General features: G+C 47.2%; 1 protein-coding gene across 5 annotated transcripts in view; it reads right to left on the bottom strand.

The window, feature by feature from the left end:
* The window catches only part of LOC144722095 (E3 ubiquitin-protein ligase NEDD4-like), a 102,033-nt gene that overhangs the window by 48,433 nt on the left and 28,490 nt on the right, over positions 1 to 25,110 (bottom strand). For 2 of the 5 annotated variants that reach the window (XM_078600238.1, XM_078600240.1), the window contains exons 3-5: positions 20,023 to 20,104; positions 18,201 to 18,239; positions 7,478 to 7,531 (exon numbers count right to left, since the gene is read on the bottom strand). In XM_078600238.1, the coding sequence (XP_078456364.1) occupies positions 7,478 to 7,531; positions 18,201 to 18,239; positions 20,023 to 20,104 (175 nt within the window). Of the gene's footprint in view, positions 1 to 1,884; positions 3,862 to 7,477; positions 7,532 to 18,200; positions 18,240 to 20,022; positions 20,105 to 25,110 lie in introns of those variants that run through there. The other 3 variants (XM_078600235.1, XM_078600237.1, XM_078600236.1) reach the window with 2 other exon arrangements.

Here is a 25,110-nt window from a genome sequence, read left to right as displayed (position 1 = left end):
AGGTGTTAAGATGTTCAAACACCAAACAGACAACACCTATTACAAGGCATTAAGTCTGCATTCACCACAGATACTTGTGATAAAAACATGCAAACACAAATAGTGCTGCAGACCAAAGGCTGCCAAAACATCTTCACACCTCCTGGATTCATTTCCAGAAAAGGTAAAGCCATTTTTTTTGTATCACTCCATATCTTGATACTGGCAAAAAGGGCCAATTCATTTGAATTTGAACAATATGATGCTTCTATATTGTCTAAAAAAACACTTGGGTTTTAAAAGTGTAAAATAAAAATAATCTGGACATTAAAAGGCGGAAAAAGTTGGCAAGAACCAATTGGCGTCGTGAGTTTAGCATTGGCCGTATTTACAAAGCCCTCAGGTAGAACCAACCGCGAACGCAGGGGCCGCCTCCGCCTCGCGTGAACCGTGCAGTTTTGTTTTGTTAAGGTGGAGGAAACGCAAATTATTAACTTTGGCTCCTACTTAAAAAAAAAACACATTTACGCTAAAAATAAAAATTGTATAAAAAGAGTAAAAGTACTTTCAAAATCCAAAACCCAGAATTGACTCGACAAATAATGTTTGTGTTCCCATTGCGGAGCCTAAAATCCCAATAAAAGGACCTCCCGGGCTACAATGTGTTCTTCACTTTACGAGCCACACGTGCTCTCGCTCACGCTCTGGAATTCCAAGGCGCTGCTGTCAGTGGTAGTGGCCAGGCCGCCGGTTGACGCGCGAAATCTTTTACATCCCCATCAATCACACAGCAGCAGCAGCAGCCGCAGCAGCCGCAGCAGCAGCCGCATCAATCAGATTCTCATTTTTACCCCGAAGGCTGACGGGCTTGGGACTTCACAGGAGACCTGCATGGACACTTTCGCTAAATTGTTGGCACAACGTTCAAGTTTGTTCGTTTGATAAATGCGACCCCCACCCTGACGCTCTCTCGTGACTCAACCACACAGCTGAGCTGTCTCAGTCAGTGGTGGTTCTCTCTAGAAGCCTACTAATACACGCAGATATTATATGTACATACATTGTGTAACCTTTGTTGGGACTGTGGTTAGAATAATTGACTCTCAATAAAGAAAGTTCAGTTCATAATCCCGGGGATCAATGGGTCCAAGAAAAATCCCTTTGGGATCGATAAAATATTACCAATCGCTGTGTGGAATGTTGTCAGCAGTTATTGTACGGAGCGAATGGACCCCACCACCACAGTGAATTTGGAATGTCCACCAGGGGCCCAGGGCCCCACCAGAGATGAGCTCCATGGCATTGTTTGAGTAAGGAGACCCTGGATTGACAGGCATGTCGCAGAACCCTGCTCGAGATTCATAATGAGCAAATTCCAGGTGCTTCTGCAGACCAAATTGACGAATGCTACGCTGCTAATTAAAATACATGCGTCCACGATGTAAACAGGCTTCATACAATACAGTACCGGGATTAATATTATCTGACCTGATTAGATTTGGCTGTGTGTCATTGAGACGTACAAGTCCAAGGCTGCCACAGGGGTCACCAAAATTACAATACCACTTTGTGATGTCAACAGTGGTTTTCCAACAGAGGAAAGCCCCTTCCATAACAATATGGAATTTATATTCTTCGTGGAATTTCCAAATCATAGACAGAGGGCTCTCAGTGGTCATTGAGCCGATAATAAGATATTGGTCAATATAAAATATAAATATATTGCCAGTGTAGTGGTTGTTCTGCGGGGAGAAAGTGCCCTCCGTCAAAAAAATGTGGAATTGAAATCACTGGACGTAATGCCGGTGATGTGCACCACCCTGCCCACCATCAGACGTGGGGGACAATAGACATTTAAATCAAAATCACCGTGTCAAGAGGAGTCCGAATTTACAGAGCACGCACCTTGCCACGATTTCGGGTTGACAAAAGTATCATCTCATCAAACGGGTCTCGGCACGTCTGCTCGCACGCACCCCTCTCCTCCCCGTTGCGCGTCAGTCGGATGCGCAGGTGCGGCGAGCCGGCACGCATGTCCTGCTCAATCCGAAACACGGCGGGGCCGCCGGGGTAGCCCTCCAGGGAGCAACTCCTGTGGAGGTCGGGGTGCTCGTGATCCCCGCGGGCCCTCCTCCTCACGTCCCACACGGCGCTCGTGCCCTCGCCGCTCCACTCGCCGCCCTCGATCACGAACCTCCTGCCCGCGGGCGGAGCCCGGCAGGGCAGGCAGGCGGACGTGCTCCTCTGCAAGCGAATGCGTGGGTACGTCGCGTGCCTGGCGTCCAGAGTCTCGTACCGATCCCCGCAGCTCCCTCCCCGAGCCCGCTCGGGTTCCTTTTCCGGCGGGGCACGCTCAGGCGCCGACGGTTTCTGGAGCTGCACGACAAAGCTCGACTGCTTGCCGGGGCTACCGGTCCTCTCCTTGGCGTGGCACAGCTGCTGTGCGGGTTTGGTCCTTGCCGGGCACTGCACGGGTAACGTGGCCGACGAGGAGGAGGAGGTCGTCGACGCAGCGTCCACCGGCTTAGGCCGGCAGCGGATGGGCAGCACCCTGATCCGGTGCACGTCGCCCCCAACGGAGCTGCGCTTTGACCGCACGTAACCGCCCCTCGCTTCGGCGAGCGCATCGGTGGAAGCTGCTCCATCGTTTGCAGACATTTCGGCCTGCCGGTGCTCCACGATGTGGCTCAGCGTCGGAGGCAGCTGAAAGGGCGGCAGGTGAAAGACCCTGCGCGGCAACAACGACAGGTTCTCCGAGCCCTGGTGCTGCTGGATCTGCTGCTGCCGCTGCTGCGGCTGCTGCTGCTGTTGCGACGGGGACAGCGACGGCGACTCCGACATCGTGGGGCTGGGAGGCGGTGTAACGCTCGGGCTCCGGGGAAAGATGAGCAAGGACGAGCATCTGCGAAGGGAGCTAGAGTCCTGCGGAATGGAAGCCCCGTTTGGTTGTTGGTCTTGCGAGGGAGAGGTGCTGGCCGCCCTCTCGACGCGCGGTTTACACCCATTCGCGCTGAGAATGGCGCTCGGGGGAATTCGTTTCTGTTTGGCGCCGCACATCAAGCCGTCCGCGGGGACGCCGTGCGGCTTGGCGGCGACGTGTTCGCCGTTCACGGACGCCCGGCCGAACTTGGTGTCGCAGGACCGGACGCGGCGGCGCGCTCCATCCGGAGGCGCCTCCTCTCGAGCGTCCGCCACAAGCGGAGCGTTCCCGTGGACGCCGTCCGGAGAGGCGGCGCCGTCTTCGTCGATCGACCGGCACTGCAGGGAAATCTGCATGGAGGTGCTCTTCTTGCGTCGCGGCTCGCTGCAGGTCGTGGACAGCTGAGGAATGAACATGGACGAGCTTCGCTTCAGGTGGGGCGGCTCCGACGTCGAGCAAGGGGAGAGGTCGGCCTCCTGCGAATACTCAGGTGGATCGGCCGTCATCAGCACGCTCCCGCAGTGCCTGGGAATCGTGAACAATCCCGTGAAAATCTCACCGCAACCTGCGAGGTTGGGCTGCGCCATGGGGGTGGGGTCCGTTTGGCTGCGTCCAGACGCGAAGCGCAGACGAAGTCGGTCGGCCATTCCGCCGCGCTATCCGGGGTCTCTTCGCGCACTTCCACGGGCTTCAAGTTAGCGCGCGACTCGTGCGCGCGCACATCGGTACGCACGTGCAAAATCCGCCAAGGTCCGCCCCTGCGCAACTCGAGTCCGCCGAAATGTGGCGTTTTCCAGACGGCTACCGTTTCCGCACGCGCGTGTACGCAGGGCGGGGGGGGGGCTCGCTCGAGGCAAACCGCTCGTGTTCCGTCGCAGAAACGCGAGCGCCGTACCGCGCATTGGGCTCGCAGGCAGCTCTAGCGCAGCAGCAGAGCGACCGAGCGTCGAGGCAGCTCCTAAGTGTCTGCGATCTCAGATAGCAGAAATAGCAAAGGGGGGGGGCAATGTGTCCAGCATTCCTTCCTACCCGATTGGGCAAGGGCAATTAGACGGGGGCCAACAGCAACAGTGAATCAGAGCGAGCGAAAGCCGGTCACGTGACTGCGGCCCCGGCGCTCTGCGCAAACAGCTTCCATGATACGCCGGGCGCCCGTTCTATTTTTAAGTCTGGAAGCTGCCGCCACCGCCGCGTGCGCTAATCAATCCAACGTGCATCTGGCACAAGAAGAATGCACATCAGGTGCATTCGAGATTTCGCAAAGTTGAAATAACAAGTCTGGCTTTGTTTCGGAGAAGACTGCTCAGGGTACGTTGCGCGCAAGCTTCGAGAAAGTTCGGCGTGGCCCATAATCCAACAACACTCACGTTTAATTTCAAGGCAGCGAGGGAGGGGGTAGTCGCAGGGGGCTGCTAGGTATTGGGTTACAAAACTCACGAAGCTCTGCCACAGCTACTACGGCTGGAGCTTTATGTGAGAAATGTTTTTTAAAAGTGCATTCGCTGGTCACCGCAGCTTTAACGTGAAAATGTCACCTCTGTTACGTGAAATGTCCAGTACTTTTAAGCCTATAGTTTATTCCACTTCAGAACTTTAAAAACGAAGCACACTCCCAAAACGGCTTTCGGTGCAGACAAAGCATCCTTAACGGAGGCCAGTCTATCATTTTAAGTGAAACCAAATGCAGAACAGGTGTTGTATTTTTTTCCCCCCCTGCAAATGCTTCTGCACGCAAAGGTTGAAAGTCTGTCAATGTGCTTCCAAGAGTGTTTTTCCCCATACAAGAAATGCACACAATTGGAAGCCGGTGCAGACTGCCTTACGAGCATGCACAGAGTTAGCACAACACACGCATGCACTGTCACAACGCCAACACGTGGCACAATAAATTGGACTTTACAGGGCTTCTGGCAAAAATACCCAACACTAACCCTGCGGATCATTCGCATTGTGACATTAAATAAATAAAAATCACAAAAGTGAAAGGTGCGAGCATGTGGTGGACTTCTGAGCAGAGAAATGGGTGCAGCATTCATTGCTCGTCTACGAGGGGCGGGAGGAGCAGTCGGTCGGCCAACACCACATCGCGAGGAGCCCCAACATACTGAAAGAAGACGCCTTCATCATTACATTCCAAAGTAACATGATTTGAGAACGACTGGGCTAAATTAAGCGAGTTAATGTTGCCTCTTTTTCATTTCATTGGCTTCTAGGTTTGGCCGGAGCGGACAGAGCACGCCATGCTAAAATGGGACATAAATAACGCACGCAAGGCTCCAGTTTCACTCGTGCTACGGCAACATCTGACCGCTCCAGCATTGCTGGTTTGATGAGTCACTGGCAAGGGCTGTCCCCTCCTTTAAACTAAAACCTATTGATCAGCACATGCTGCGTTCCTTTACATGATATAGCAAGCAGCTGCCCTAGGTCGCGTTAAACATAGCAATCTCGGCAAGGCCAGTCGGTATCACCAGACCAGAGGCAAGCGGCGATACGAGAGTGCAGCACAGCGATATGGAGCCAGGCCGCAGTTCACTGCACGGCCTGTTGCAGAGTTGCGCACTGCGTTGACGTGCCTTAGCGTGGCTCGATGAGCATTAAAAATAACTTTCTAGAAGGTCAAAAAAGAAAGTATTTTGTTGCTGTCAATTACAAGAATACGTGGCGGGTGGCACCGCAGTAGGACAGCTTTGACTAGCAATAGCAGCGGGTCACACGTTCAAATTACCACACGCAAGGCGACTCAGGCCATCCTCTCACTGGGTCACCGGTTGTGCTATGGAGTGAGAGAGAGGCACCCGTCGTTGAAATGTAGAATTTGCGGCACTATTAGCACGGTTGGCTACGTACGGTGCGAAAGAAGTTGAACGTACGTACATGCAAGGTCCCCAACTGAGGTGAGCAACACCCCCGTTGTTTGTTCTAGCGGGGAGACACTTCGACTTGTCACTCCGCAACAGCACAGGGCACTCTCTCTTTGGGTTGGGGGTAGCAACAAAAGACAAATCTGTGCCAGCCAATTAATTAATGCAACATTTTGAAGTTGTATTTGCCTTGATGGCAATGTGGTATTCAATTGACTGTAAGGTCACGAGCGGATTCTACAATTATTTATTTACTTATTAGTCAAGGGTCAACCTAGCTCACACCATGCCTTCAATATCATAAGATCAGAAATGAGCATCACATCTGCCCAAAGACAGTGGAGTTCCCTGCCTTAGCAATGTGGAATCTGCACCAGTAGCTTAAACCACTGGCAGGGATGAGCACCACCCAATTACTGTTTGAGAATAATTCACTTTGACTTTTTATTAAAAAAAACCTCTTATTTTGTGTGTGTGTGTATATATAGACACAAATTATCCTTGCTTGCCGTTCACCGCTTTTTACAATGCAGGGGACACACGGGATATTTTAACACAAGATGAAACTAAATTAGTGAAAGGTCACATGCTTTGTTCACCTGAAAATTTGCCAAAATTGCCAAATTATACTTTTAAAAAGACAGTCGCATCCGACGAGTCAGGCTCGTCTGTGCTGGGCCTGCGAACACGTCAAGATAAACTCCTCACGGAGTCATCGACCATCGAAAATCATCGCAGTCTCATTCAGAGAGGAGCAAACTAATTATTTTTATGTAACGGGTATAATCTCACAACATCTATGGCCCCCTGCAATGGTGTCTTTATATCCCTTCACAATGCTCTTAAATGTAGGCAAGTTCATGATTATGATTACCACGCAATTGAGATACTACGATATATATCGTGATATATAAGGGCCAGAATAATTTTCACAAAGGATCATTACATTGTGTTTATTATTAATCTTTTTCATTTCTGTTTGCAAACAAAATATTTATGAATGAGCAAATAACATTAACATTAAATGAACATTCCAAATCCGAGGTATTACCCAATAAATTAGCGCTGTGAAAAACGTTTTCTGTAGTAATTGATAGCACTTCACCATTTTGGTTGTTCATGAGATTAAAACATTTGTTCATTGAGCGACTGACGCTATCTGCGTTATAACCGTTCCAGGTTGTAACACTACATGGCAGGCTCATGTTGAGTGGAGCACAGCTGAAGAAGACAATACATTTTTATCTTGACTGGAATTGCAGCAAACCACAAAAACTAGAATATTCTTACAATGTTACGGGAAACTGATAATCTCCAAATCGTGAAGATTTAAACGATTCTGTACTGAGCAGTGAAAAATAATATGGTGGTGAGTCTATCTGTAATGAACACACATGCCTTTTTGATGATAGTACAAATGGCAATTTTCTGCAATGACGTGAGATATCCAGGAAGCAGGGGTTACAGCTGGATGGATGTGCATCCTTGTCTGGAGCGGTAATGTACTGCTGTTGACTGCCTGAGATTACACGAGGGTACTGTCGCCCATTTCATGATGTGGTCAGAACAACCCCGAAACGAAAGGATTATTTTGTGAAAAATCAAGTTGCAATTTGGCTTTATTTTTATTGAGTCCTGAGTAGTACGAAAAAAATAATGCTGTTTAAGTGTGCGTTTCGACAATAGTCATTGTATAAAAGGGTATCCGTCTCACCAGCCGGTTCTCGTCAAAAACTTCAAACAGCAGCCTGTGTTGTTGTGGGTTTACCTGCAAAACAGAGAAACAACAATGGCCTCATTATTCACTGCATGGAACAACAACAACAAGGCAGCCACGCGGTGGGGCGCAGGAGACTTCTCCTCTTGCCACTGCTCCACATCTCCCAAGCCACCGTGCCTCGCCACTTCTCTACCTGCACACACATCTCCCGCTCCGCGTGGCCCAACCCTCACTAATGACCCGTCGTAACGACCTATCATAATCATAGACACCATCGTAGAGACCCGTCATGACAACCCGTCGCAGAGACCCATCGTAGAGACCCGCAGCATACTTTGAAATACATACCAATATATGAGGTAAATACATTTTTTACTTACTGAAGGCACAGAATAAAAATAATACACGACATAATGTGCAGTGGTTGCATTTGTTTAAACAATGGATATGCTGACCCGGTTGCAACTTTGCCAAGTCGTCAGCAACAGATGCCTCTTAAACCAATGTGACATGGTAATGTGATATTATAGATTAGTGTAATCCACAAGTACCTGATAGCAACAAACATTGGAGGTTCAGCAAAAAGTTCTACATATGCTGCATCTCAATGTTTGCTCACAATAAATGTGTTCCTCCTGAATGCAAGAGCCAGGTCAGCAGGTTTAATCATGCAAATTAAAGAGCCCTGGTAGTGGCAATGGAAGGTTACAAGTTAAATTCCTGGGTGAGGGTCCACTCAGCCAATCATCTACCCAAGCTGGATGCGGACCACTGAGAAGTCAAGAGCCACTCTTTCATAGGAAAAATGAAACGTGCCATGGAAATTAAGAATTTCTACCACTGGCTCAGCGGGGAGAACTGTTGACTCATAATTGACGGGGAAAACTGTGTTATTCAGCTGCGCGCTTTTGGTTTGCCGAGGGGCCGTAAGAATTGCTGTCATGTGCAAGGGTGGATTTCACAATCGTGGACATGAGGGAAGACGAGGCAGCAAGAGGGTGGCGGTGTCCTTGACACGAGCCCCTCGCCACCTGCCCCCCGCGTTCCCTTTCAACGCAAATTTAGCGGGAGCGGAACTCGTAGCTTTGATAAGCGCCGGCAAATCTTTCCGGGATAACGCCGACAATATTGGCCGAGCCCAAGCAGCCACCGGTGCGGCGGGCGAGGGTTGGGGGAGGAGGGCACGAGCAGCGCGGCAGCCGACGGGCGCGTTTGATCCGCGGACACGGGAGCGGCGCGACGCCGCTGGCTGACGTCAAAGAGCCAATTCTCGACGGCACCGGGAGCGGCCGGCGTGCCGTCCCCCCCAGCGCCGTCCACAATCAGGGGGAGCTGTGGCGAGTGAGTGAATGTTGGGAGCACGGAGAAGGGGGAGGGGCGGCACCTGCCACGGCCACTCGCGGCGCGTCAACACCCATCCGCGACGCGGCACAACGAGCGAGCTCGGCTCGCTCTGCTCGCTGCCATAATGAAGCCGATGGAGGGCTTCCAAACCCGATGGCCCTTGGCGTCTTGGGCGCTGTAAAAGTGCCGCGCTCTCCTTACGAAAATTGACACAGCCAATTGTCACTCATCTTGATTGCGGTCATCAGAAATGTGCTTGTTATTTTTTTACAAATGGCTCAAAGCTCCTGGGAAGAAAAAGTCGTTGCTCACTCCAGCTTTCGACTGGGTTCATCTCCAGTTGCGGGTTTGGGTAAAAATTCCACATTACATTTTTTTTCCTCCATAAAATGATGCTTTACGATTTATTATAAAATGATCCAGGTGACCACTATGCACAAAATAGGTGTTAAGGATGGCTACGTTGAGGGCAGCGATTCTTTAAATTATCATACTGGACTATTCTCCCACATTTATGCTCCCCACCGACCAGCATGACTAAATAAAAAATAATGTAAATAAAAAATGTAAAACAACCACACACCATGGGGGAGACCTCATGCAGCAGCGGAGTCACGAAAGGAATGTTGAGGTACAGTGCTCATTTGATCAAACTAATAAAAATAGCCAAACCAAGCCAAGGCCAGGATTCAACTAAAGACATTTCAAGCGAGAGGAGTGCTCCACCCAGTCACACGTACACACCTGCTCCGTGTATAAATTAGCGCAGTTCCAGGAAGTAATCTCCGATAACGATTACATTTAAATAAAGCATCGTAAATATGTGGACAGGGCCTTGCAGGGAACACACCAGCCAACCTACAGAGGGCACACGGTGTCCCCTTGGCTGGAAGTTTGTTTTAATACGGGCGACAAGAATGCTTTAAGTGCCCCTCTGGGCATACGCGCAGCCCCAGACAAGATTCTACACTCAGGCCACCGCGCTGGTGACAAGTGCTCTCACAGCAACCCAATGCGAATGTCCTTCCCCTGTTATTCGGTGGCCGTGCACGGTTACCGGTTCATGCACACACCGTTTTGAAATTCAATCGAGGGGGGGGGGGGGGGTGGCGATTAGGTGCAGAGGGAACGCCCGGACACGGACTGTGTCCAGACCATAGTGAGCTCGGTCTCGAGGCAGCACTCTCTCAGTTTTGGGCCAAATGCTGCCGAAGAATGGCAGCCGTCGGCCGTTAGGGGATAGTCCCCGGTGGAGGAAGCATCCGGTGGAGCACTCTACGGTGCATCCAAACTCTCAACTCCAGCAGAGCAGAATAAATAATAACCAAGTCATTCAAGGACAGCAGCACGACCACCTCTGTATTTATTTATACCTCTCTATATCTTTTTTTATACATTTCTCCCAGGACTGCCACTTTCTTCACATCGGTCCCGGCACAATGACAAACACGTCACACGTGGCTCCGTGTGAAGGACGCCGCTTTGGAGCCCTGGTCACTTCACCACGTGCATTTGACCTGCCCCTCGACTTGCGCGTCACTGCGGGCACCGTCTGCCCACGCTATGAGTCACTCTGGCTTCCTCTTACTCAACTCTTCTCAATGCTACACTCAGGATCAAGGACCGTGCCACTCTTTGGAGGGTGTCCTGTTACAAGTGAATCACATCCGGTGGTTAACGATTAGATTACAGGAGGCACAATCACCCCCGGTTTGGAAATGCTTTAATTAAATTACGGTCGTCACATTACACGTACAAGTGGCAAAGTCTACTATTTAACGTGCTTAACGTTGACCATGGGCTATAACATCATTCAGTGGGTGTCTCGGAGCCACGTCGGAAGGCGCTGGGGGTGTCCGCACACCCACGACACCCAGTGGCAGCACCCCGTGCTTGGGATCCCGCAGGCTCCACGCACAAACTTGCAATCGACAGCCTCTCAGCTGCGACGGTCCATGCAGTGGGCCCTGGTGAAACCCGAGGTGTGCTGGCGCCACCTCGTGGTCATTCGTGTCCACCACACGGAGGCAATCTGAGACGATTACAACTCTCAAGCACCCAACATCAAACATCTGTGGTGCCAATCCAGTGTTTGTTCAGCTCAAACGCAATTCTTACTTTTCGTGTTCAAAAGCGGAAACAAACACCAATTGAGGCGATAACCGTTCTGAACAAATGCAAACGCTTGGTATTTTAATTCAACTTCATTTTTATTAATATAGACGTGTTTCCACGCTTGTTGGACATTCCTTATTGCCATTGGCAGAGATAAACATGTTGCAAATTCCATTTTCCTATGGTGGAGGTGAGGGAGGGGCAATTTTAAGTTCTGGATGATCATTGTCAACTTCCTACAAAGTGGCACTCACTTTATCGACCCTGTTGGGATGATGGGCAGAGTTGACCCTTGACTGGGAGTTCAACTCACAACCTTCACATGGAGTCAAGAGCTCTACCCCAGCACAGCTTGGCCTGATTAAAAAAAGCCTATAACCACACAGAGAAAAATAATAAAGTGGACAATTCACACTTGTATTTTTAATTACCATACTCTCCAATATTATAACGATGGTCTGGCAAGCAATGTGGCACCCCGAACATTGTGCCCGGTGTCAATAAAGCTAAACAAATCGGTTGCTTTAATATAGAGCGTACTTATGTTAAACACGTGTTAACTACACACATACGGCCAACCACTAAATTATAAGGTGCAACCCCCAACTAGGCTTTAAAATACAGGGGAACCAAGTGTGTCTCGTTGTAATTGGGAGAATACAGTCTATAGAAACACAATTAGTCGTCGGGAAATCATTCAAACGATTACTAGTGGAACAATTACCGTAATTAAGCAAAACGCTAGTTCACAAATCACTGTGGATACATGTAAAGCACGCACAAGTAAAGTCTATAATAAGCAGGAAGTAAAAGCTTAAAATCGCACACCACAGTTGAACGCTTCCCCGCCGAGTGAATCAGTGTCGCGGAATTCGACAGCGTTGCCGAATTTTGCTGACGAACGAATGTTCACGGACGCAAAGTATGCGCACACACAGGAAAGCAGCCCTACCCAGGGCCACAACACAAGCATTAACGCTGCGGCACAGAAAACAAAACGAATCACACATTTAGAAACATAAACCACGACATACATCTCTCAACGGTTTGGAAGACCCATTAAGGTGAAATGCCAAGTGGCCATAGGAGGGGCGTGTGAATTATGGACATCCCATTGTCAAGATTGAACACATTATTTGGAGATACCGATTCGCGTGGTTGGTAAACGTATGGTGCGAAAGTTCAGCATACGTATATACAGTCGTGCAATTGCACAAATAATAAAAACAACACAAATATTAGGACGCCACTGCAGCTATGCACTTTTAAATTAAGATTGAAAACTCATTTCTTTAAAACCGCTTTGTGCGTTAAGTTTGTTGTCCTTCCCCTGCACCCTTGATTAGCACGGTTGGCTACGTACCGTGTGAAAGAAGTTCAACATACATACAAAAAACAACCTCAACACGTTTGTCAATAACACCGAGGTGAACCTCGTTACCCACTTTGTACCTGCTATGAAGAAGGACCCTTGCCCAAAACGTCACTCATTATATATATAGTTTTCCGTTTAAGGCCACAGTGTTGTTGACGGACGTGTTGAGTTGTTGCTATTCTCTGAAGAGACCGGCCGATGCTGTGCATGAGGACAAGAAGCATTCACATCTCAATATTGAATTGCCTTTGCAATTTTGAAAGCCTGCAGTGCAAGCAACTGTTTGTTCCCTTCAGTGAAAGGCATTTTTCGCATCAAAGATAATTTACATTGTATATAGAGCACGAGGAGCAGTGGTGCAGTGGTTAGCACACTGCACTCTAAACCCAGAGACGTCGGTTCGATTCCCAGCCACGGAAAGTGAGATCTGAACGGGTTCTGGGTACCTGTGCTCCACCCCGGCCCCAACCAGCGTGGTGAAGTATGGTTACGCAACCCCCATAACCGACATGGCGTGGGGTAAAAACTGGAAAATTATCTTTAATATTTTATACAGTGCATGTATATTGAATCCACATAGCCGGTGAATGTTCCAGTGCTCGGCTCGCAATTTGATGATTTTGGTTTGAAATCGAAGTCGTTATTCAACTCGGCCCATCATCCCTCCATGGTATGTTAAAATAGAACCACTTTATGGGACTTCAACGGTGGCTGTCATACGCATAGGCAGCCCTCTCGCGTATGACAATATAATTCTCGTGGCTTTTTCAAGTTATAGACAATGCAGGCGAAATTTCGAAATGGAGGCGAAGTGCCGCTATATGGTCACTCTGGGTGTGTCGCTTGGACTTAATGGGGCAGTGGAATGGCTATGAACATGTATTTCACATACTTAACAAATAAAGGCAGAATTTTACAGCACTGCTACGATTTTGGGAAACATTTCCGCAAGCGGTCTGGCCCCTGACGCAAAAACAACATTTTTTGCATAATAACTCTCGTACAAGAATGCTGATGTCTTGAAGATAAAGAACAGTTTGTGCAAAACTTGCAGTATGAACTTTCTGATGCAACAACACGATCACGTTTTCTAATCTCAGCAAGTTTTGCTTCCCGTCCGATTGCAAAATCACAATGCAGATTCCAAGGCCCAAAGAGATAACTGCAGAGAGCAGTGGACACCGGCACCGTCGTTGGCAGGGTGGCGCAGTGGTAACACGTGTGCCTCGTGGGAAGAAGGGCCTGGGTTCGACTCCTGACTCGGGCACCTCTGTGTGTGGAGTTTCGTATGGTCTCCACCTGTTCTGCATGGGTTTCCTCTGGGTTCTCTCGTTCCCTCTGGCCAAAATCAGCCGCATTCTTTTTGCTCTCAAAGGATACTCCAAAACAAAAAATCACCTGAAAATGTTACTTAAATTGGGAGTACACGTCGCTTCTACGCTGTATACTTGGACGGACCTGCTTGAATCAGAAACTCGGTGAGGCTTCTCTGGGTAAACAAGCATAATCATAAACTAATAACCTCGGACAACAAGACTGAATTCGGTTAAAGTAGTTTGTGCTGTGGTTTGCCGAGGACATTCCTTAGAAGCAGGTAAATCATAACCTGTCAACCCTTTTTGGCCCTGAACATAACTCCAACCAGCAGTGTTCAAATTCCAGTCCCCCATATCAGGTTAAATTCCATTTTAACCAACGTACTAAAACATGTGGGCAATGAATGCCGTGTCACTGTACATCTGAATATAAATGAACTGTCACACGAGGAAAATGAATACGGACTACAAGTGCAGTAAATCTCCTGAGACACTGCAGCTCTTGTCTGCAACGCGCGAGTCCGCGTACGGAAACCTGCAACTCGCCACCGGCGTCTCGCTGGAGCTGTCGACGAGGTGAGAGGAAGAGGCCACGACCTCAAATCCACGCTGGGGGTTGATGCAACGCATCCTTCCGACGTGGTTCACAGATTGAACATTTTGGATAAGGGCCAAGAGTGGGAAGACCGCGGCAGAGAATGGCCACAGCGAGAGGAATGTGGAATTCCCACTACTTGCTCAGGGCTCGGAATTGAGGAGCACCAGCACCACTACCACACGCCTGTTTATTGCTCGGTGGTCCCGAGGACTGTGTGAAAAGGAAGCCTTCTTTATTTGTATGTGCCTTCATGCCACTTGTGCAAAACTTGATACGGTATTACAAAGATTTTTCTTGTTCATTAAATCGCTCAAATTCGGCGTGAGAGACTTTTGGGTTGGTTTTGTCTGCACTAATTTGTTGTGCCGCTTGAGTAAACATTTGTAGGCTTATTTGCATACCACTGTTCCCGCACGAAAGAAGCCTTTTTATTAAAATATTCGCGTAAACATGTTTTGATATGAGGCTGCTAAGCATTGAAAAGCCTTGGTCCTGCAACCAGGGTATGTGAACTTTTAGAAACATAATGAATTTGGTCCCTACACTGACAGTACCTGGAGTTTGGCAACTCAAACTCCACAAAAACAGGTCACAATCATCCTATATATTCGTCCTGCCACTGTGGAAAGAGGATGCCTGTTCATGATGTTTTGTTCCAGCAGCCTCCAATCAAGAACCCCACACGCACGATGTGTGTGTGTGTCGCTGTACATGCATGTATGGAGGCTTTTAGCATTTCTTCAAGGTGCTATTTGTTACATAACGCTGAGTGGAACAAAATTGAGGATTTATAAAGCAATTCAGATAAAACCACAAGCGAACATTTAATCGTTCAACATTATAGGTTTCATTTAAATACCAAGCACTATATGACCCAGTCAGAGGCATGTAGCCCTTGGATCGCAACCCACGCTCTTTTAAAACGTGTAGATGTGTCAGTACGATTTTATCCAAAACCAATGGTGAATAAACATCTTTAGTTATAAAACCCTTTCTCAAACAACATGGGTAAGAGTACAAAGCAGCCCAGATGGACAGAACATGCACTTGCACGTTCAGTGCCCAGCTGAGCTTTCTGATGTGCAGCGAGTGCATCGCAGCTCAACTTATGGAGGAATGCACCAAGAATAACAACCTCCCCCGAGCCGCCAAAGCTCACGTTGATTACTCGACAAAAATATAAATGCCCCAAAAAAAACATTTCTGGCAACAATGTAAGTGTGGCGAAATGGTTCTTTTTTAGTGCAATGTGCAAAATTTAACACACTTTAAAGGACTCGCATGCTACGAAATACCAACAATATTTATTGTTGTCATGGAGAGTTCTTAAGATGAGAGGAGGGCGTACTTTAAATAACACTTTATTTACTCACGAAAATGATCCAACCGTTTCCAAGATCTTGGATTCATACCAAGAGGGAATAAAAATAATATGAACGTGTTCCGATTTGCCCAAGCGTAAGAGTATTCAAGCTGTGAGCCGGTGGGCGAGTGAGTCGATGGGCGCGCGAGCCGGTGGGCGCGCGAGCTGGGTGGGCGCGTGAGACAAAGCAGTGTCCTTAGACAAATAGATGTTTAAAATAAAACGTACAATTTAAATTAACTCTGCGGCATGTACAGCCCCCAGGATCCCAGGGCTTACACGCTGTGCACAGGACTGCCACTTGTTATCTGTCATAATACACCAGCAGAGTTTCAAACCCAGTGTGTGAAATTGTAAGATCCGATATTAAACGCACATCCGCTATCACTCTTTGCACGAAACTAATTTGTTGTTTCACAACCAAAATAATAAAGTGTGTAAAGAAATCAAAATAGTTTCCCAAATCAGGTCAGAGAGACCAGGTCAAAGAGGCGGTTTGATTTTGTTTGAAACATTTATTTATTTGGCAAGAAGGCCCTCGCCAAACCGGTTTGTTTTCTTTCTTTTTAAAAGCGTAGGACGGTTTTTGGACTCTTAAATGTAGTGCAGTGGCTCGATGCATTGGTGTGGCGATTGCCATCTTCACGCAAAAGGAGCGTACGTACGTGTGTGTGCGCAACCCCACGTGCAATGATTGCAATGTCAGGGACACAGGAATTGCAGTCCGACGGGCCATGCAGGAGTGGCGTGGGGTGCAAGGGAGCGTTTGTCCCTGCAATTCAGGGTGGCACACGCGGGCAGTCGAGGAACCACGTGCACCGATTCTCTTGCACATGTGCCCCTCGTCACAGCAGTCTCTGAGACACACTTAAGCGGCTGTGCTTTCGCTACGTTGTCCCCACCTGAAGAAGGACGCTTGTGTTGCGCCCTAAACGTCGTGATTTAATTTATTCGTTTCATTTATTTTTTACCTACATGACTTTACCGAAAAAACCCAAAAAGTATGCACATTTGCTATTCCACCTGCAGAAAATTTGTCGGACTGGTTTAATTCCTGTTATCAGTTTCTTTGAAGAGGCTCCTCAAAATAAAATGTTTTTTTAATCTCTTTATTGGTATTTTTTTTTTCAACCTTGCAGGATCCTGTGCTATGGTCAGGTGGTGTGTGTGCATCACCACTCACAGCAGCAACTGCAGAAAGACTGTTTATAAATCTGTTACAAAGATGCTGTGTAAGACTCCTTAGACCATTTTGTTAACGTGCACACACACACACAACCCGCTTGTCAATCCACTGCTGGACGAGGATTTCCCCACACCGTGTGGGGGCTCATGGGGGTTCACCATACTTCACCACGCTGGTCAGTGTGCGTTGGTAAAGGTGGGGAGCATTGACGTGGGAGCATTGTCCGGTAAAACAAAGGATTTGCTGCGTTGCTCTCTTGACGCCCTCGGATGCCCTCCACCGAGCACCACGGGACTGTGACACCCGGTCTCTGTACATGGCGGTCACACATTTCAGCACTATTCAGCCTCAACTCTGATTTAGCCTCCCGACATCTACAGAGGTTGAGGGTGTTCCGGGTGATTTTCGTAGCCAATGCAAATTAACCATATTTATTTCTGGGTGAGGCCACGTGGTAGAATTGTGCCGAAATTCATGTTATTCACCACACGACAAGATTGTGTCTTTTACAAAGATAAGACGAAGCAGCTCACTTGAATTTGTTCAATACACTAGAATGTGCAAGTGTAGTGACTGTTACCTGTCACTGTGTGGTGCCGGGACTTGCGAAGTCACGGCCGGCAATGTTGTCACTGCGGGCAGCCCGGGTTGCGGGGGTGACTCTGGGGCATGACACTCTGGCTGACCTGTTGTCACGTGACCGGACGATACTACGATACTAGAGGGGGGCCACCGGTGGACGGGGGCCGAGGGGCGGTCACTTGGTTCCGAGGGGCTCTCGGGAACATTCGAGAAGGAGCTCGAGAAGCCTGGAAAGTAGGGGGGGCTGAGGGCGGAGCCAGCCCCAGCGCGGGGGCATATAACGAGAGCTCCGTGTGGAGCTCGGGGTTCTTCACGTGCTGGTGTTCGAAGATCCACGTCGGGGAGAAGCCTCTAGCCACGCGGTCCGGGACCTAGCTTGTGGTCCGGACCAGGATAGCGAACCGTGTCTAGTTCTGCTGTAGCGTGGCTAGATGGGCATTCGAGACCCGAGCGTAGGTTGTGTTGTGTTCGTGCTGTTGTGTGAATAGTGTTGCTCCCAAGATAACGTCTGCGACTCAGTTGTAAATAAGAATTTTGGCGTAAATATACCACTTGGCCAAACCCAAAAAATGTATATGGATTACAGAGTTAATGTTCAAACAGTATCCATCATCACTATTGTTAACTTCCAGCGCGAAAACTAATGACAAACACGTGTTGGTCATCAGTCTCACCACTTGATGGCCGATACAAATGACTGCTCCGCTTAATGAGCACCATTGCACAGAGGACAGCCGCAGCAGTGGAAAACTACTCTTAGAGACACGGACGGAGGGGGGGCAGGGGCGTGCAGGCCTGCGGAGTAAGGATAGCCGGCAAGAGAAGGGAGGGCACTCACCCTGAAGTAGAACTCCTCATTCCATTTTGGATTCAAGGACTGAAAAACAACACCACACAGACACACACCGCCACCGCCATGAACGCTGGATCAAGCCAGACCAACCCTGCCACGCCACACCCCAAGCTGGCGCGGAGAAAGTCAGTTGGCGATGTCACTTGCAAACCGGTTGTCACACCGAAAACAAATCAACAAGATAAACACGGGGCGTTTAGACCATCCAGTCTGGCTTCGCCAAGAGATGGCTGTGCCAGGTCTCCAAGTGCATATTCCTAATTTTTTAAAATCTGTTTAGCGGATATTAGTATTTTCATGTTTAGTGTTTTACCCCCCAATTCATGCCATGGTCCAGACTTTTAAACGTGAAATTACCCGCAGCACATACTCGGCACGTTAGCCACGCTGTGAAATGCCCCGCAGAGAGACATTTGCGATGGGAGAGGTTTGTTGTTTTCATAAATCTATCAATTTTTTTTATTACATCAGCAGTAGTAGTCGCAGGATGATAGCAATAAAATAAAACACGTGAACGAAAATATTTATCAGGAGCCATGAATGAGATAAAAATGTAGACAATGTGAATACTTTTTACCAAATGTGTTTGTTGGAAATAACAGAAAAGTATTTCTTCACGCTTAAGCTCTTGTACATTTAAATACCGTGAATGGAGTAGAATCCGATTATCATCGTGTGCTTAGGATGAAGCCTCTACTGGAAGAAGTAACACGGGCACATATTTGGGACTTGTTTTATTAAAATGTCTCCAACATAACATTACGCAATCCTTACAAAACTCCAGTTACTCCTCTAAACTTTGTACAATACTGCTAGGGGTTACTGTGCGACATGTTCCTGTCACTTATGTAAAAGGTGTTCAGTAGCGAAAGAGTTTATTAAACTGCACACGACTCACGTTTTGTATAAAAAAGTGTTAATCCCCCAACTGTAGAGATTACTCACACAATTATGGCCGTTGCGTAGGCTTCAGGGCGATTACGTAAAGACTGGACCAAAAAAAGCGGCACGTGTGACCAATTTGTGACTTTATTGGTCAGTTTTTCTTTTTTGAAATATTTCTCTCCGCCTCCTGCTGCAACTTATTAAGGTTCACAATTATGTAACTTTCCCTTTCCTGCATGGGCAACATCCACAGCCTCTGCATCCCTACTTCCTGACCTCCTAGAGCAATGACGCTTCCCGTGGCTTGTGTGCGCCGAGATTCGTGAAGGTCTCGCACAGCTTGCCTTCTTTATCTGCTTTGCCAAAAACGCTGGCGAAGGAAAAGCCTTCGCTTTTAAGACCACTGGCTGTGTATCACAGCTTCGGTCAACTTATTGTTAAGAGCTCACAGATGTGCTCCTGCCGTAAAGTTGACTGGCGGAGGAGTCTCAGTACTCTCAAATCACAACTGTATATTCACGCAAGTGGTGACGGTGAAGCGAAAGTCAACAAACTGTCACGCACATGCACTAACGATTCCATGTAGAGACACGGAGACACACACAATGTAATCGTGCTCTACCGCAAAAAACACTGTCCAGCAAAGCCACATGAAGCAAACATCGTCATAGGACCTGATGGAAACGCAAACACTTTTCATGCATACACACGAGACAAACTCAAGACGCACAAATACACTTAAAGCCAGATTTACAATTTACAATGACACGTAATTGGGTACTTGTAAAACTCAAAAAATCGAGAGTAACTTCGAAATAAGTAAACAGCCACCTTCTTATTCTTTGGTTCGTTCGGTAAAGTCACGTGACTTTACTTAAATCATTCCTGCAGTCATGAAAGTTTTAAGTCAAAATGTAGCCACCTTCTTGATGGTTTTGGTTTGCACGAGCGCCAGCTCCCGGTTCTCTTCGGCAACGTACAGCGCCACCTTCACGTAGGGGTCACTGGAGGAGCGACAAGCGGGAGGAGGGCGGAAAGCACGCTTAGAGAAGACCACACGGAGGAGAGGGGGGGGGCAAGGCACACGCGCGACACACAAACCACCATCCTCACACCGCTCCCATTCTCATGAGCACGGTTGGCTACGTACGGTGCGAAAGAAGTTCAATATGCACACATTCCTCACCGCACGACCTCTGCATTAGTTTTACAGCTTTTTAAACATTCAAAAATCGCCAGTGAAAGTTGGCTAGACTAAATGTGTACTTACTCGTATGGTGCTAAGCATAAACGTGGGTCAAAGAGAAATTGGTATGGTTTGTTATTGTTTGCTATTTGCTTTTAACATTTAGCACCTTTTAAGAGTATCTGTGATTTCATTAAACTTTTGCAAGGTCCCTCTTGGCAAAGAGTGATGTGTATTTTATTGGGCTCTTAGCTCGTTAAACAACGATCTCTTGTGTATACAATTCCTTGCTTTCGGTTTGCCGAGGCTGCAAACACTTTTCGCACACTGTTGTAGAAGATATGCCGGAGAATGTCACTCCAACCTCCGGGGCATTTTTGTGGGAAATATTAATAGGATGCAAGAAAAAATTACATGTTCTTACGAAAAATAATCCTCCATACGACCAGGCAACACAATTGATATGTTCCATATGTTTATTCAAGTAAAGGTTATTCCGTGAGGATGCAGCGAACAAGTAGAAATAGGCGACACGTGATCAATTGCTTCAAATCACCTCTGGGCAGAACATTGCTGTGAGAATGCACGACTCACAGTTTGCGATGTCAGCTGTTGCCAAGTTGTTTAAGATACTTTTGAGTTTATGCGGTTTAGCCAAATAAAGATATGCCAACCGTTTAAAAACATTGAGATGTTTCAACTACTTAGTAAAATGGTAAACATTTAAAAGTGCATTCTCTGTACATAATTGTGTCCATGTGGCAATGAGTTGCTGTTGCTAACTGTTGAGTCAGGTTAGTGATTTTCACATTTCTAAAGAATGAAAACAATTAAATTGCAATGTGAAAGAAATGTTCTTTAACTTTTATGAAGCCACTGGAGTGGTGACACAAAGACAAAGATCCCCCGTATAGCCTTAACAGACTTTCAGGGCAAGTGCTGTTAGTGAGCGCCTATGAAGAAGGCAAGCTCGGCATGAGGTGACACACACACACTCATTTGTTGATCATGAAAATCCAATTTATATCGCCCGATATGTAATCTACTAAAATGCCTTCACGTAACTTTTACATTCTGGCAGGTAAACATTTATTCACACGAGAAGTAAATTAAGCCGAATGACATCTAACACAAGACAAACAACAAATATAAACAGGCCAACGCCAGGTAGAACCACATTTCTTAATTTAAACCTACTGCAAACGCTTATCACATTACGCCAGGGCACATGAAATGTGATCTTATCGTTGTCAATGACAGAGCAACGATCCCAATCGAGATACCAATTACACGGCATTACGTATGACCGCATTGTATACAAATAACACAAGTTAACTCTAACAGCACCAAGGATCAATTTATTTTATTCAGAATAGAGACCAAAAAGAGTCGAAAAATCGTATCAATGCCATCACGGAGATCTCATCCAGTTTGTGATACAGATAAACAGTCACAGATCATATATATATAAAACAAAATTACATTTGCCCATGTTCCAGCTCTGGCAATTAAAAGTATCGCTTTCATTGTCACGCGAAAACACCAAATTGTAGAAGAGTGCAAGAGGGGATGCCGTCCCCTGTGGCGTGAAATTAAAAAGGCCTCTGGATTGGTTTTGCAGAGGGTCAGCACCAGCCTCTTGGAGTGGCCGTTCTTGCACTGGGTCGGCAAGATTCTCAAGTGATCATCTCGTGACGCGAGGCCGATAGAAGGGGTGGGAATATCACTGGGAAGAAAGACCAAAGTGTGTGTGTGTGTGCGCGGATGTAAATGTTGGGGAGTGGTAGTGCAGCAGTTTGTGCGCTGCGCTACGAACCCGGCGACCCGAGTTCGATTTCCGCTCACAGCCAATACCAGTGACGATTATCTGTACCGGTCGTGGGCCTCCCCTAGGCAGACTCAGCCTCAAATGAATACTTGGTGTGGTGTGTAAACATCGCAACTGGGGAGACAAAGGCGGTCGGGCGTGGTGTTGGCCACCCACTCCCGAGTACCGTGCTGGCTTTCATAGGTGCTCGCTAACAGCACTTGCCCCAACAGTCTGTTAAGGCTATATGGGGGATCTTTGTCTTTGTCTTGTATGTAAATGTGGTTGACCGGATTGACAATACAAGAACGGGTATGGCTACAAGAGATGATATTGCGAGATACATGCCGTGTTTAACAAATGGATTGGTATACAGAGCAGTTAGAATTAGTTCAAGGAAATGTGTGGTATCAAAAGCAAATGGGTATTAGAGTTATAAGCACGTATTGAGAGCTCGCAAAGTTAACATTCTCCACCACGAGGGATTCTGATCACGCAGGAAAATGTGAACAGGTGAGTAAACTTTGAAAAGAGGGAAAATAATATGTTTCGACCCCTCGACTCCCACTAAAGTGGCCATCACTTGACTGAGCACACTTCTGATAAAGATCTGCATGTCAGCCCCCTGGGCCACAAGCATTTACCCTTCTGTGGACAAAATCACGTTGTTTTGAATGGTTCAATCGCAGTCCCACACAATGCATGAAACCAATTTTTTTTATAAACCATAACCTTAAATGCACTGAAAATTATGACATTTTTTTGTGGTTCCAAAATGGCATAAGGTTCAATGAAAAACGGCGGGGGGGGGGGACAATACTTCGGTTCCATGTTTTTCTCGATAAATGTCCCTCGCGAGCTAAAGGATGTTGCAGAAATTACCTGCCCCACACAGCTGCAAGCAGTCCCGACCGATGCGTTGCTACAATTAATTCTTGCAACGTTTTGATGGTCTCATTTTGAAGCACATTTTTTGGAAACGTGGGCATTTGCAAGTTGGTGCAAAGCAAGGTTTCGTATTTGCTTTGCAAGCCAAGCCTTTGTTACCGTTACTGCGGCTTGTTACACGGAAGGTCTCAGTGTCAATCATCACACCTGGAAACCACCGAGCAAATTGCCTCCCACTTCACCCACCAGGGCACAGCCTACTCTCTCCACATACATCCAGGGTGGTCCAAGCAGCCTGCAGCTACACGTACATGGACACCAGGACTGACACCTGGTGACGCTGGCATATGTTTAGGGGGTTGGCGCTAACTATCCACCACGTGGATACACGAGCAAAGTTTTACCGCTCCATTCCCTTGCCGGAACATCCTCTTGCCTGCTTCTTTGAAAACTACTCTCAAAGATTTGCCACACGAGATACTTTGAGACTAAGAGGTAACGTCGCCATTTATTTGAAATAAAATCGGCTACATTTGGACTGCTGTGACTAGCGTAGATACGAGCATCAGTAGTTTCTGAAGCCAGACTTTCACATGCTGCTGTAGTGCCAAAATATATTTCACCTCGTCATGCATGATTTGAGAAAAACTATTCATGGAAATTTCAGATGGGTCAAAAGTAAGAATGGGACACATTCTTTGGTTCTTTCAGTAAAGTCACGTAGCTCGAAAACAACAAAATAAAAAACAAAAAAACGATGTTTCAATCGCAACACAAGTGGTCGTCATCAGGCGGAGAGAAAAGGGGACAATTTAAAAAAAAGGGACAATTCTGCTAGAGCCAGGCCCAAAAAGGGAGTCCCCTCAATGAAAGATCCATTCCTTACAAAAATTACCGCTGAAAATTAAATGATTTGCAGTCGACACGGGGTAGATATTTAATCAAGAACAGGACAAGGGTCAATGCGTAGCAACGGGGAGATGGGAACTGTCATCAGCCACAGCCCCGTGAGTGATGAAGCACAATTTTTACGTTGCCTTTTTGGGAAGGGGAAATTGAGTATCCCGAGGCGTCCATTGGTAGGAAACGAGTGGATGTTATATTACAATCCAATAACGAACAGTGACGTCAAGACACTGGAGAAAGACAGATGGGTACTGGGTCACCACCAAAGAATGTGCAATGGAATGAAACAAAGATTGGCGTACGTTTGGGCATAAAAAATATATAAAATTTTCAACACCATTTGGTCAACCCGAGTGCATGTGTGTGCGTGTTCACAGCAAGCGGTAGAGCAGTACTCAAGTAGTAGTGTAGTGGTCAGTGCACTGCACTATGAACCGGTGACCCGAGTTCGATTCCAACTGATGGCCAAAACCAGCGATATTTATCCGAACCGATGATGAATTTTCTCCGAGTCAACTCAGCCTCAAACGAGTTACCTGATGCGGTGTGCAAACATCGGCATTTGGTAGAAAAAGGCGGCCGGGCGTTGTGCTGGCTACACCACCCCTTCTCTTATGTCGCTCTTGGCTTGCATAGGTGCTCTCCAACAACTCACCCCAACAGCATGTAAGGCTATAAAGAGAATCTTTGTCTTTGTTTACATTGAGCACCTTGAGCTACACTCATAACAAGCTCTAGCCACACACAACAACAGTGGCTTAGGTTTACCATGATCAAAGAGGGCCAATCATGGTACTAGATGTCCTGCCTCCACAAAGCCATAAAAACGCAACACGCTCATCAATACCACTGTGGCAAGGAAAGGAATATGAATATAAAATTAACAAAATATGCAGTATACTCTTTAAAAATATAATAGGAGACACCTATTATACATTTTTACTTTTAAGGTCCCAGATATGACGAAGGTGTTGAGTTTTTCGTTATTTGTGCATTTGCACCACTGGCAATGCAGCAAAATAACCAAATAATTAGTCGTGTGTATGTATATATAGTAAAACTTATACAAGAGAAACTCAAGCTCTAGTTGGAAAACAACATCACACACCACACATCTGCCAGCAATCCTTGTGTCTACAGCCAGGATTCTGTTGTTGGACTGACTTCCAACATCAGAAAACATATCTCACCCAACCTAACACATCCCATGGCTGCCAGCACCC

Source organism: Lampetra planeri, chromosome 13 (assembly GCF_965212315.1).
Source record: "Lampetra planeri chromosome 13, kcLamPlan1.2.h2, whole genome shotgun sequence".
NCBI classification, from domain to species: domain Eukaryota; kingdom Metazoa; phylum Chordata; class Hyperoartia; order Petromyzontiformes; family Petromyzontidae; genus Lampetra; species Lampetra planeri.
Note: the sequence above shows the minus strand (reverse complement) of the source record. Positions and strands in the feature narration are given on the sequence as shown.